Source organism: Marmota marmota, unplaced genomic scaffold (assembly GCF_001458135.2).
Source record: "Marmota marmota marmota unplaced genomic scaffold, marMar, whole genome shotgun sequence".
NCBI lineage: Eukaryota > Metazoa > Chordata > Mammalia > Rodentia > Sciuridae > Marmota > Marmota marmota.
Window position 1 is genome coordinate 5,101,270 of NW_026000229.1, and position 13,285 is coordinate 5,114,554.

Genomic DNA, 13,285 nt, shown 5'->3' on the forward strand with positions numbered 1-13,285 from the left:
CCTGTGCAGAAGTGTAATTAATGACTAACCTGGTTATCATCATATGTATCCTTTTTTCTGGGCGTCCTTTAAGTCCTGCTTCAACAAACTGGCTTGGTTGGACATTGTTTCCATTTCCTGGTTGTACTTAGACTTAGGGGGAAAAAAGTCTTAACTGAATCTTGCGGTTGAGAATTCTTTAAAACCAGGTTTCGGTTTTAACAGATTTACGGAATCTGAAGCTTGGAGTGAAATTTCTACTCTTTAGAGGTGTCAGCTCCATAATTTTCTGTGAAAAGTCAGTGGCTCGCTCTGCCACTGAAGTTTAAAGATAATTCACCTGAATCCCTTCAACCAAATGAAGCTTTCTAATCAATTATGAACGGAAGAAATGAGATGCAGTATAAGGTCTACAGGGATTTGAGACGCTAATCCAGCAGTCAGCATCAATCGCCATCAGAGTTGCTAAGAATCTGTGGCAGATGAAGTCACCGATATTTACAAGTGTTAATTGATGGCAACACGAAAGGAATTGCCTATGTTTGAAGCAATTGCGTCTTCTTTTCACGGATGGTATAAATGAGTGTCAGAACTGTTGTGGCAGCTGTCCTTTCGAATTCTCTAGTTTATCCACGTCATTTTAAGGACAAATAGGCCCAGAAAAGGAGGGTAACTTGCCCAGGGGTCGCCTTGCTTGTCCAGAGCATAGGTCTCCTGATGGGGTCAGTTGGCGCCCACAAAAGCTACAGGAGGCAGATGGGGGTCCAACAGTCTGAAGTCTGGCCTGGGGACTGGGCCTGGACGAAGAGGCCGGACCAGGTGTGGAAAAGGCGGAGCTAGGAGCAAATGGGTTGGGTTGGAGGCGGGGCCTGGTGGATACTGGGCGGGACCTGGGCCGGGCTAAGCTCCCTAGAGCTCCTCCTGCGTGCCCCGCCCTCTCAAAGCCGCGAAGCTGAGGTGGGCTTCGCGGGTTGGAGCTGAGGAGCCCAGTGGCAGGTCAGCTGTGTCTTCCTCCCTCTTTCCGACTCCTCGCGCTCCAGGAGTCGGTGTTCTCTGCTCAGGGGTCGCTAGTCGCCTGCGGCATTCCCACGCGGGGCCGGACGATGGCGGCGCGGGGGTCGGGGCCCCGCGCGCTCCGCCTTCTCCTCCTTGTTCAGCTGGTGGCTGGGCGCTGGGGTCTCGCCTGCGCGGGGCTCGGCGCGCCGGGAGGTGAGTGTGGGCGGCGGCGCTTGCTCTCGGACGCCGGGAGCCGGGCGGCGGGTGGCCTGGGCAGCCCGGCGCCGGTGCCCGGAGCGGCCAGGCGACCGCGCGCCGCGAAAACCGTGTTACCGGGACCCGGCATCTTTTTCTCCTGGGAATTTGAAGTGAGGTCTCAGATTTAATGTCCAGATCTGTTTAAACGCACAGAAAAGGCCATTTTTGTTGTTCCACGGGTTGTGTTATTGGAGACTGCAGGTCGGCTTAGTATACACTTCATACAACTTTTTAAATAGAAGATACCCTTGTTTTCCCGCAGGGCTTTCCCTTCGTGGTTTGTGGAGGTGTGGAGACCCTGGGTTTAATACTAGGGATTGAGACGGTAGCTTCTATTCTCTGCCCGCTTCTCCTCCACCCTTCCCAGAGCGTCTGAACTTGTTCACTTTTGCCAGGAGATGAAATGTGCTTGTTGTAGAATGTTAGCGGACTTCCCTGCGTTTGCTTCCTAGGCTCCTCATTAGCTCCTTTGGAGCATGACTTTTTTTTTCACTCTGCTGCTTTTCAAGATATTTTGAACTGGAATCAAAACAATAAAAGAAAACGCTTAGTACTTCTTCAAATTTCAAGTGCTTTAGAAAGTTTTAGATCTAGTCCTCTCAGTAGCTTGAAGAAAAGTGCTATCATTAATGGAGCATCTATGGTGTGACCTAGACATAGAGGAGGTAAGAATCCTTTAAGCGAGACATGAGTGTAGAAATGAGCTATCTGCATTTCATTTTCTACAGTGAGTTTCTTAAATAGAGGAAACAGTATCAGAACCATTTCTTGCCTTTCCTTCGTTGATTTTTTTTTAAACCGTAAATTCCGATTTTAGAAATTAGAAACTTTGAAGACTAGAATCACTTATTACAGGCTGCATTGCTTTCTGTAGAATGAAGAGAAATACAGTGAAGGGTGATTTAAACAAAATTCTGTGCAGAGACAGTTACAGTTTAATGAGAAGAAAGGAGTGTGGTTTTGGAGGCAGACAAGCCTGGTTTCAAATTATAGCTCTGGTATATCCTGTCTTGGGACAAACTTACCGCAGTTGCCTTCCTTCTTTGAAAAATGAGGCCAACGGTGTGGTGTACACCTGTAATCCCAGCCTCTTGGGAGGCTGAGGCAGGAGGAGTTCAAAACCAGCCCCAGCAACTCCAGGAGGCCCTAAGAAACTTAGTGAGACTCTCTCTTTAAATAAAATATAAAAAGGGCTGAGGATGTGGCTCAGTGGTTAAGCACCCCAGGGTTCAATCCCTGGTACCAATAAACAAATATATAAAGAAATAAAATAAATAAGTACAAAAATGAGGATAGTATGGCATACCTCTGAGTCATATTCAGGATACACACATGCAGACACACAGGCCAGACACAGTGCTTGGTACTGTAGAAAATGGTACACTCCTTCTATTGAAGCTGGAACTTTTAATTAAAGTTTTTTACCTTTTAATATAGAGGATTGAAGTTAAGCATTCAGTGGTGTAAACAGTTATATCTCTGTTCATGAATGGTGTTTGGTGTTATAACCAGAGTTGATTACTTCATTTTTTCTGCCCCCAGTCAATGAATACGTTTTTTTAAATAACCATCTCTTGTGTTACATCTATGTTTTCTTTTCTCTGTCCCACAAGAGCTCTGAAAACTGTTATTGTTATGCTGTTTATCTTTATATCCTCAATGCCTAATTTATTACAGGAGACTAGTAAATGTTTGTGGAATGAATGAATAGAACAGTAATATCCCCCTGGATATTACCTTACTTTAGGGTGGGGAGTCATTAAAGATCCCCTCTTCCAGTTCTAAAATTCTAAGGTTCTGAATGCTCTTAGTAACTGAGCATCTTGAAGAAGGTAGTGACATTGAATAGATGGTATTATTGCACATTTGCTCGTAAATGTTATGTGCTTTTGTGTACAGCTGCCTTTGAATGTGGAGTGGCTGAAAGAACTTCGTGAAGCCATGAGACCTGCTAACTGGCTGTTTTCCTTGGGCATATTACTTGACTTGCTGATTTATTTTACCTTCTTTAAAATGAAAGGATGGTAGTAGGTGTTTTTTATGTCCTTTCAACTGTAATTACTTTTATGTTTAAATTTTATTCTCATATTCATCTTTTATTCTTTTTTTTAAAGAGAGAGAGAGAGAGAGAGAATTTTAATATTTATTTATTTTTTTAGTTTTTGGCGGACACAACATCTTTGTTTGTACGTGGTGCTGAGGATCGAACCCGGGCCGCACGCATGCCAGGCGAGCGCGCTACCACTTGAGCCACATCCCCAGCCCTCATCTTTTATTCCTAATAATAACTCTTTCTTATGGTTTTCTGTGAGCCAATCCCCAGGCAAAGAGAATGTCTAGTCAGGCACAGCTATACCTGTTTGGCTGATCGAAGGTCATGGAGCTGTGGAAAGTGGCCCAGAAGGCAATTTTGTCTCTATTAAAATATAATTTACTAGTACATTAAGATAATGAAAGTCTTTTAAACCGATCTGGCTGTGATTGGGATAGTGATTTATGGAAATCAGATTGTCATTACTCAGTTATATTTCTTATCCTTTTAAATGGTTGAAACTTTATTTTTAATGTATGTAGTGGCTGAGTTCTTCATTCAAAGGAAAATAAAATAATTCATAGAAAATGAGAGCTATGAAAGATTTTTTTTCTTATGTTGAGGCGCTTTCATTAACATTTTCAAAAGCTAACAAATACTCAGAGTGGTTGGTTCTGCTTTTGTTATCTATTTGTATGGCCTTGGATACACTTCTCACATAGTTTAATTTGAAATTTAAAATTATTTTGGTTTTCACCAGGTGCAGTGGCAAGTGCCTGTAATCTCAGTGACTTGGGAGGCTGAGGCAGGAGGATTGAAAGTTCAAGGCCAGCTTCAGCAATTTAGCAAGTCTCTAAGGCGAGACCCTGTCTCAAAATAAAAATGGCTGGGGATGTAGCTCAGTGGTAAAGCACCCCTAGGTTCAGTCTCTAGTACCAATAGATATATTATTTCCTAGCACTTATTAAATATGCTTTGTGAGCTAGACTGTGCCAATTGGAAGGTAGGGTCTTATTTGTGAATTTCCTGATATGTTACAGACGTACCCAAGTTTATTAAAGTAGACTATTAATAGAACTCTTGAGATTTTCAGTCAGTTGTCAAGAGTAGAGGGTTTTTTCCCCCCAACTAAAATTACAAGTTAGATCTATCAAGTAATTTTTTATAATTAGAATATGGTTTTAGTACAGCAATTTCAGTTCAGAACCTTTTCTTCTAATAGCATTATTTTTTCTTCCTTAAGAGTCATATAACTTATAATTAGCAGTTGAGAACACTTGTTTGTAAAGCAATGTAAAAATATACTAATGAGTATTTGGTAAATTCCAGTAGACTTTTACCATTAGTATATGTGTGTGTTGTACAACTAAGTTACATCTCTAATTCTGGATAATATTAATTGATTGGCTAACAATAAAGTAACAAAAGCTCAGGCCAAAAAAATGGAACTAAATTCTTTCAGATGATAGTTTAGTAATAAATAAGCATGTTGACAATGAAAGTTGTTAAATACTTGAATAGTTCTTGAATGTTTAGAAATTTGTCTACAACAGTATTAGTATAATTTTATAATGTCAATATTTGGAAAGGATTATTTTCAATGAATTTTTCCTGTCATGACTTAATTTTGGTTTAAATGTTTTGTTCAAAATTTCAGGAAACATGGTATTGTTTCTCTTTATTCAATAACCTCATGTTCTTTAAAGTAGAATTATAGCCTATAGCTTTTTACCAGTAAAAATAGGAGTAAAATATGAATACTATTTGAATTCTTACAAAAAGGACAACTTGAGCTTTTGGATGTTATTTTGTGTTTTTATTGTCAATGATATATATAGGCAGACTTGTTTTTCTTCTATGTCATGGTTTCTCAACCTCTGAAATTTTGGGGAGAGGAGCATCCTGCGCCTTGTGGGATGTTTAGCATCATCCCTGGTCTCTATCCATGAAATTGGTTTCCAACTGGGGCAGTGACAAGTGCCTGTAATTCCACTGGCACCCATTGAAAAATGTCTCCAGATACTGTCAGATGTGTCCTAGCAGACAAAATTGTTCCCCTTACTCCTCTCTCGAGAACCCTGCTTTAGGTTTTGTTGACCAGAGCTTCTCAATCTGAGTACAGGATTTCTCTGGGAGGTTGTTAGAATGCAGAGTCAGAGACAGGGCCTGAGATTCTGCCTTTTTAAACAAGCTCCCAAGTGTTGTGGATATTGCTGTTTAGAGTACCACACCTTAGGTAGCTAGGTTATAGATAGTTCTCCATTTGTATCAACTGGGTGGATTCTCAGATGCATCTGATGAAAGTAATTATGGAAGTAGTGAATTTACAAACAAGACCAATAGAACTAATAAAAACAGGCATAGGGAGTGGAGATATAGCTCAGTTGGTAGAGTGTTTGCCTTGCATGCACAAGGCCCTGGGTTCAGATCTCCAGCACCACAAAACAAAACAAAATTGGCATTATCCTGTTATCCTAACAAAGTAGCTGTCTTCTTTTTTTCTGTATTTCCTTTCAGTCATTTAAAAACGATAATTGGATAATTCTAAGGAAATTTGCAAGAGTCTTATAAGGTCATACAGCCTGTGCAACTTGATGTTACATTAGGTGTTTTATTTCATAACACTCTAAATGTACTAGCTCATAATGCATGTTTATTGTCTGTTGAGAGATCTGTGGTCCCAAATTAAGATGATGAACTCGGCATTTACTTGATCTGATGATGCTCAAACTTTTTTTTTTTTTTTTTAATCTCTTCTTGAGAACTATTGACTGGACCTAAATTTAATACTGCTGAAGGTCATTTTCTTCTTGTAAGTGTTCTGAGAGGGCAAGATGTTAAATTAAGTTTACTAAGGCATATCAGTTACAATGCAACTTTATCCTATAATTCTGTGATAAAAATCAATATATAATATAATGAAAATCCTGAAATAAAAAAAAACCTCTGCATTTCATCTGTAATACTAAAATAACGATTGGTAAGCATACTTATTTGTCACATTGAAAATGCTGGGGTACACATTTATTTCCTCTCATTAACAAATTGGTTGATTTGCTTTATCTTACTGTTGCTTAAAATAGCCCCTCTAGGACTGCTGCAAAGATTTTTTAAAAAGGAACAAAAGTCATTTCTTTGTTAACTTAAAGATTCAAGGAGACTTGGAGGGGAAGATTAACTACTCCAGGAAGACCTTGATTATAAATTAGGGATATATAATATATATCACTCTTACAAACCTTTTCAGATACATTATCTTATTTCATTTGTATGGCAGTCTCTGAAGAAGATGGGGATGGCTATTGGCAGTACCTAGCAAAATTTAAAATGTGCATACTCTTGACTCAGCATTTCCACTTCTAAGAGTCAGCACTTGCATAGTATGGAAAAATAGATGTACAAGGATGTTAATTACAGCGTTTTTTCCATTGTAGCATTATTAAAAATAAACCCAAACTGAACACTATAAATGCCCACCAGTGGTGAAATCTTATATAGCAATAAGTAGACCACTTTGTGGTTTATACAGGAAGAGTGGAGATAGATGAATACCTATTGACATAGTATTAAATAAAAAGCAAGACACAGAACTTAAAAAGAGGAAAACATTTGTTCTTCCTCTGTGTGTGTGTGTGTGTGGTGTACATGCATGTGTTAATAAGTCCACATCCCAAACTTACCAGTGGTTACCCTTGAGACATGGAGAGGGCAAGGAGATGAAGGAGAATTCTGTTTTTATGAGCATCTGGCTTTGATTTTGACAATGATCATATATTACTTTTTACAATGGCAGCATCATTTTTAGAAAACCAATAAAACAGATCAGGTCCTAGTTCTGCTTCTGTTACTCACTAGCTACTAATGTTAGACCAGTAATTTTCAAAAAGGGGCAATTTTGTTTCCCTTTGTCCAACATTTGGCAATGTCTGAAGACATTTTTAGTTGTCACATGGAGGCAGTATGGGTAGAAGCCAGGAATGATGCTAAACATCTCACGGTGTCCAAGACAGCTCCCACAAAAATGAATTATCCATACCAAAATGTCAGTATTTCCAAGAAATCCTGTATGGAGACCCCAGGACTGCAGCCATTTTCAAGTATGCAGGTTGTACACTGTTCAAGTGAGATAGCAAAGTTAGCCCTCAGTCTTTTAGGGATAAACATACTAGGAAATTGGGAGTTAAAAAGTAGACCAGTCTTTAAGTTAAGACAACCAGGAGAGAGGAGGCCAAAAAGTAAGCTCAACCCTCAAGACAGAAGAGATACCAGGAAGCCAGAGCCAAGAGAACAAAGTCATTAGGATCAAACCCACTGAGATAGGGCAGTAGTCTGCCCTGCTCTAAAAGTATCAGGGACTTTCCCAGATAAAGGGACAAATTCCAGATGGTAAGGGGTAAACATGTGCATAAACTAGTTACTAAAATACCCCATAGTAACCTTTGTCTTATTAGCATGGTAAAAATCATACTCTGGGGCAGAGATATAGTAAGAAACGTGTTGCCTGAAGACTCATGATGGAGAGCACAACTAAAACTCCACTTCCACACAGGATGACATCAAGAAAACCAGGTCCCTGCCAACCCTGCAGATGCCATAAAAGCTCCCTTTCCCTTTGTTTGATTCAGTTTGGGATTTTCTTTCCACAAAAGATGTCTCCCTTATTTTTGAGCATAAAAATTAACAGCCCTGTTCAGGTGCTGTACCTCAGATTCTTCTAATAGCATAAAAATCCACAGGCTAAGTACCTGTGTGAAAACACAAATGGTGTGACTCTACTTTGTGTTCAACCAGAGATATGAAAAATTGTGCTCTATATGTGTAATATGAATTGAATTGCATTCTGCTGTCATGTATAACTAATTAGAATTAAAAAAACCCATGGGGTTGATAACACAAGTGTCAAGGGCACCATCTTCATTGTGGGGTGTATTCTGCGTGGCCACAGAATTATGATATGGTGAAGGTAAAAATACATGTGCAAATTTGTACCCCAGGAAGACAGGCATCGTGTCTTTGTTTTCTGCTCTACTCCTTAGCACCTGGCACAGGCTGGCATGGTGAGCAGCCAGTCAACATCTGTTGAAAGAATGAATTGAACTAGGTATTACAAGTTAGGCTCTCAGATGCTAAAAATTGAAGAATTTTTGGAAGAAAGTGACCATTAAGCAGGTGTTATCTATTTGCTAATAAAGACTGCTGATATCCACATTTAGTTATAGAATATGTTGGGCTGACTTTTTCCAGTTATTACTTTTTGAAAAAATCCTGATTCTTCATGGATAAATGTCAGTAGAGGACACTATCAAGTAAGTATTCCTAGAATTGTTTTTTTTAAATCCTTAGCTATATCATATCTTTAGTGGAGGAAGACCGTTAAAAAACATTTAAAATTACTTGGACACTACCCTGTATAGTAAGATAATGTGATTTATTTCATTTGATTTATCTAACAATGAGGCAGCTAAACAGAGGCTATCCTTTTTATTAATGTTTTATATGGAAATTGAAACATACAAAATGGTCCAGTCCCATGAATTACAGAGTTATTGCCACACATGTTTAACAATTATTGATACTTTGCCAACAGATATCCCTATTTTATATAGATTAGAAAATTATACATGTGGAGGTTAATGGCTATTAGTGGTACCAGGTATTCAAATTAAGGTTTTCAGTGTTGAAGTTCTGTTTCCTTTCTTCCTTACCATGGTAAAATTAAGGAATAAGGTTACATTACTTTTTTTAAATAGATGGACACAATACTTTTATTTATTTTTTTATGTGGTGCTGAGGATCGAACCCAGTGCCTCACATGTGCTAGGCAATTGCTCTACCACTGAGCTACCGCCCCAGCCCCAACGTTACATTTCATTGAAAATAAATGTGGTTTCCCTAAATAGCTTTACTTAAACATTTTTTATGTCATTCTCCCAATTCCTTAACCTTGAGTCAGTTAATGATATTTAAAATTAACATTGGATTTGAAAAACCAAAAACCAAAACATAAACCTTTCAAAGTGTTAACGACATAGGGATTTGTATACTTGTTAGGAATTCAACTTAATTTTTCTTTTGTTAATTATATATTTAACTATTTCAGAATAATTATTTGGTTAAAAATTGCTTTATTCTTTTCCTATTTTTAGTGTATTTCACTACTTGATTCCCTTTGTTTTTCTGAGATATGTGATTTATAAAGAGTAGCAACTTGAAAGCTTTATAATGTATATATTTTGTACAACTGTCCTTGTACTGTGTTGAGAGTGCTTTTTTTTTTTTTTGCAACTTTCCTTGCCTAGGATGTCTGGAGACCATCTTTATTGGTGTATTGGGAAGCTTTGAATAGAAATCAGTGTATATTTCAGGTGTATATTGCAGTATTTTGGTGCTTTTGCCTACCTATTGAGGTCTATCCATTACTGTAGCAGTCATTTGTGAAATAACAGTGACTGTCCTAGTACTTAGATACACACTTTTAAGTTAGTCCTCACAATAACCTTATAAGGTAGATACTGTTTTTACCTTTTTCAGAGAAGAAGAAATTAACCAATAAGCATTAGAAGCTAGATGGAACCCAACCTGTACATCTTTAAATCCTAAGGTGGGTTTTTGTTGTTTTGTAGTATTGGGGTCAAAACCAAGGCCCTGCACATGCTACACAAGTGCTCTACCATTGAGCTGTGCCTCCAAGTCCCCCATGCGCTTTTAAATCTTGTTTTATTTTGAGACAAGGTCTTGCTAAGTTGCCCAGGCTGACTTCAGACTTGCAGTCCTCTTGCCTCAGCCTACTGGGTAGTTGGTATAACAGGTGTGCGTCCATGCCTGGATCTTTTTTTTTTTTTGACATAGGGTCTTGTTTTTGCTCAGCCTGTCCTTGGACTCCTGGGCTCAAGTGATTCTTCTGCCTTGACCACCTACAAGTAGCTACAGATATGCACCAATGTGCCCGGCTTAAGTGCTGAGTTCTTAACCAGTATGTTAGATTGCTTCTTTATATTCAAGTATGAGTAGGACAAGGTCTTTGATTTCAAGCTGAATCTCGTGACTCATAATTCTTCAGAGCAGATTGGTGTAGCTCTTATGATGACAGTTGCTTCATAACCAGTGATAAAATTCTAAACTTTAGAGATAAATTTCAATTGGCATATAGTAGTGAGTCGTTTATTTATTTATTCATTGACTAACTGAGCACACACTATGTGCTGCTATGTTAATTGCTAGAGATATAATGATGAATAAAACACAATAATACCTAGTTCATTAGTTTACACCACAGTGAGGAAGACTTTAATCATATATATCTGAGATTATATAATTACAAGCCAGATAAGGAACATGGGTCTATGTAGAGGAACTTAATAGAGACTTTGTGGGTAGGGAAGAGTACTAGGAATTGATGCCTTGGTTGAGTTCTTCAGAAGAGGAGGGAGAGAGAGTATGAGTACCTTGTAAGAGGGAATGGAAGCTGAACCTTCAGTGTAGCTGGAGTAGAAGGCCAAGGGAAGACCTGACAGAACTTTGGCCTTACAGATTTTGGTCTCTCTTTTTTTTTTAAATATTTATTTATTTTTTTAGTTGTAGTTGGACCCAATACCTTTTATTCCATTCATTTATTTATTTTTTAATGTGGTGCTGAGGATCGAACCCAGGGCCCCATGCATGCTAGGCAAGCGCTCTACTGCTGAACCACAATCCCAGCCCCCAGATTTTGGTCTCTTAAATGGTAGAAAGCTGCAGAAGGGTTTCAGGCCAGTGGCTGACAACAATGTGTTTTGTTCAATTGCTTGTATATCTGTACAGAGAACTAAGTGATGTTGGGGTGCTGAGAAGATTGTTGGAGACAACTTATAGTAGTATACTTGCTCTAATCCTGGTGAGAGATGCAGATAGCCTGTGCTAGGCTGATGGCAGTGGGGTGGTAAGAAATATATGGATCTGAGAAATATTTAAGAGGTAAATTCAACAGTATCCTGATGGATTGGAAATAAGGATGAGGGAGAAAATAGTGTAGAGGATAACTTGTAGTTTTTAGATCATGGGAACTAGACATATTATGGAACCACTCGCTGTGATGGGGAACACTGGCAGGGGACCACTTGGGGTGAGATCATGAATTTGGTTTATTTGTGTGTGCATGGTATTGGGAATTGAACCCAGAGCCTTAATGCATGCTAGGCAAGGGCTCTACCACTGAGCTACACCCTAAGCCCCATGAATTTGGTTTTATATGTTTGATTTCTGATGTCTTTAAGGTGTCCTTATTTATTATAGAATAGAAAATTGTGACATATGGAGGTTAAAAGGCAATTAATGGTGCCCAGTATTCAAATTAAAGTTTTTATCTTTGCAGTTCAATGACCTTTCCTTTTCATTATACTGAATACATTTAAGGAGTATGGTTATATATAATTTGGAAAATAGATGAGGTTTCACTAAAGCACTTGAATGTGATTTTTTTTAAGTAGCAAATGGATATTCACCTCTAGGCTGAAAGAAGTCAGCAGTGGAGAGAAAAAGTCTATAAAAATATTTTTCCTTAAGTTTAATAGTACCCTTGGGAATGACCTTTTAGGAATCTCTGTTATAAATAAACAGATGGATTAGATTTCTAGTATCTCCATTACTGAGTGCAATTTTACATGCCTTCTGAAATTTTTTTAAAGTAATTAATTAGTATTAAAAAAAAAAAACTGCCAAGGTAAAGTCTGGATGTGCTCATGACGAAAGTTTTTGAAAGACTGCATGGTTGATGTTTCCAAAAGTGTGTGCTGAGAACTACAAGTATCCCTGAGAAATACTATCAGGTGGTCTCTACCTGAATAAATTTTTTCACATATATTTTCCCAACTTGAAAGGTAAGGTTAATTAAGATTTTTTTGAAGCCCCATCATGTTCTCAAAATTTCATTCTTGAAGAATGGGCATTGAGGGGCTAGGGCTGTAGCTCAGTGGTGGAGAGCTTGCCTAGGGCACTCGCCTCAGTACCACATAAAAAGAAACAAAATAAAGGCATTCTGTCTATCTACAGCTACAGTTTTTTTTTTTTTTTAAAATGGGCATTGATTTGATTGTCTAAGCTAACATGTTAATAGGGAGGAGTTTAGCCAAAGTTTACATAATTTGAGGGCTGTTGTTGACATTGCCTAGCTTTTGCTGGTTTTGTTGTTACTGTCATTGCATTATATCCCATTTTCTAAACAAGGATCAGTGGCTGAAAAATAATGATAAATAGTAATGTACAGTTCAAAATTTTGCCATGAAAGTAAGGTGCACTTAAAGCATAAGTATGTGTCAGGATACATAAATATGTTTTCAAATATACTTACCAAAAAGGAAAGTGAAACAATGAGTATCTGAAAGTCAAATTTCACTCTGTCAATAATGTTGGGAGTCGCCCCGGCTCGGCTCCGAAGACTAACTTCCCCATCCCCCAAGAAGAGCCGTCCAGTGGTGAGCCCTGCTGGCTCACATGATCCTGCCGTCCAATGGTGAGCCCTGCTGGCTCACATGATCCTGTCGTCCAATGGTGAGCCCTGCTGGCTCACAAGATCCTTACCCACCGATCATAAAGCACCCCAGCCACCTGTCAAACCGTTCAACCATTAAACTGTCATTAACTGTCATACCGCCCCTGGCTCTATAAATATGCAGAGCTGTTCCTCAATAAATGGGCATTTTCTCCGACGGCAAACCTTGATCGTTCTTTCATTGGTGCCGAAACCCGGAAGCCTCGCTGCTTGAGGGCCCCTTCTCTCAAGGCTTGCCGTCCTCGTCCACTCTTTGGAGTGCTGCTACTCACACAACACTGGCTCTTCAGTAGGTGAGTTCCCCTATTGGGTATCCAACTTCAGACGGACTACGCAGGGGCTTTGACCGTGATCATCCGGCAAACCTCTGACGTCCAATCTGGAGGAGAGAACGCACCCCACCACAACCTTTACGGTCACGGTGGACTCTCTGGAACCTGGTTCATGAGCGGGAGGTCCTGAGGGGTGGAAGAACAGGCACTCCTCTCTCTCAC

At 39.1% G+C, this 13,285-nt stretch overlaps 1 protein-coding gene across 3 annotated transcripts in view; it reads left to right on the forward strand.

The window, feature by feature from the left end:
* Positions 1–917: 917 nt before the first annotated feature.
* The window catches only part of Chrna5 (cholinergic receptor nicotinic alpha 5 subunit), a 42,257-nt gene continuing 29,889 nt past the window's right edge, over positions 918–13,285 (forward strand). Inside the window, exon 1 of one of the 3 annotated variants that reach the window (XM_048793015.1) lies at positions 918–1,188. In XM_048793015.1, coding sequence (XP_048648972.1) covers positions 1,083–1,188 — 106 coding nt within the window. In that variant the 5' untranslated portion in view covers positions 918–1,082. Of the gene's footprint in view, positions 1,189–12,814; positions 13,085–13,285 lie in introns of those variants that run through there. The other 2 variants (XM_048793017.1, XM_048793016.1) reach the window with 2 other exon arrangements.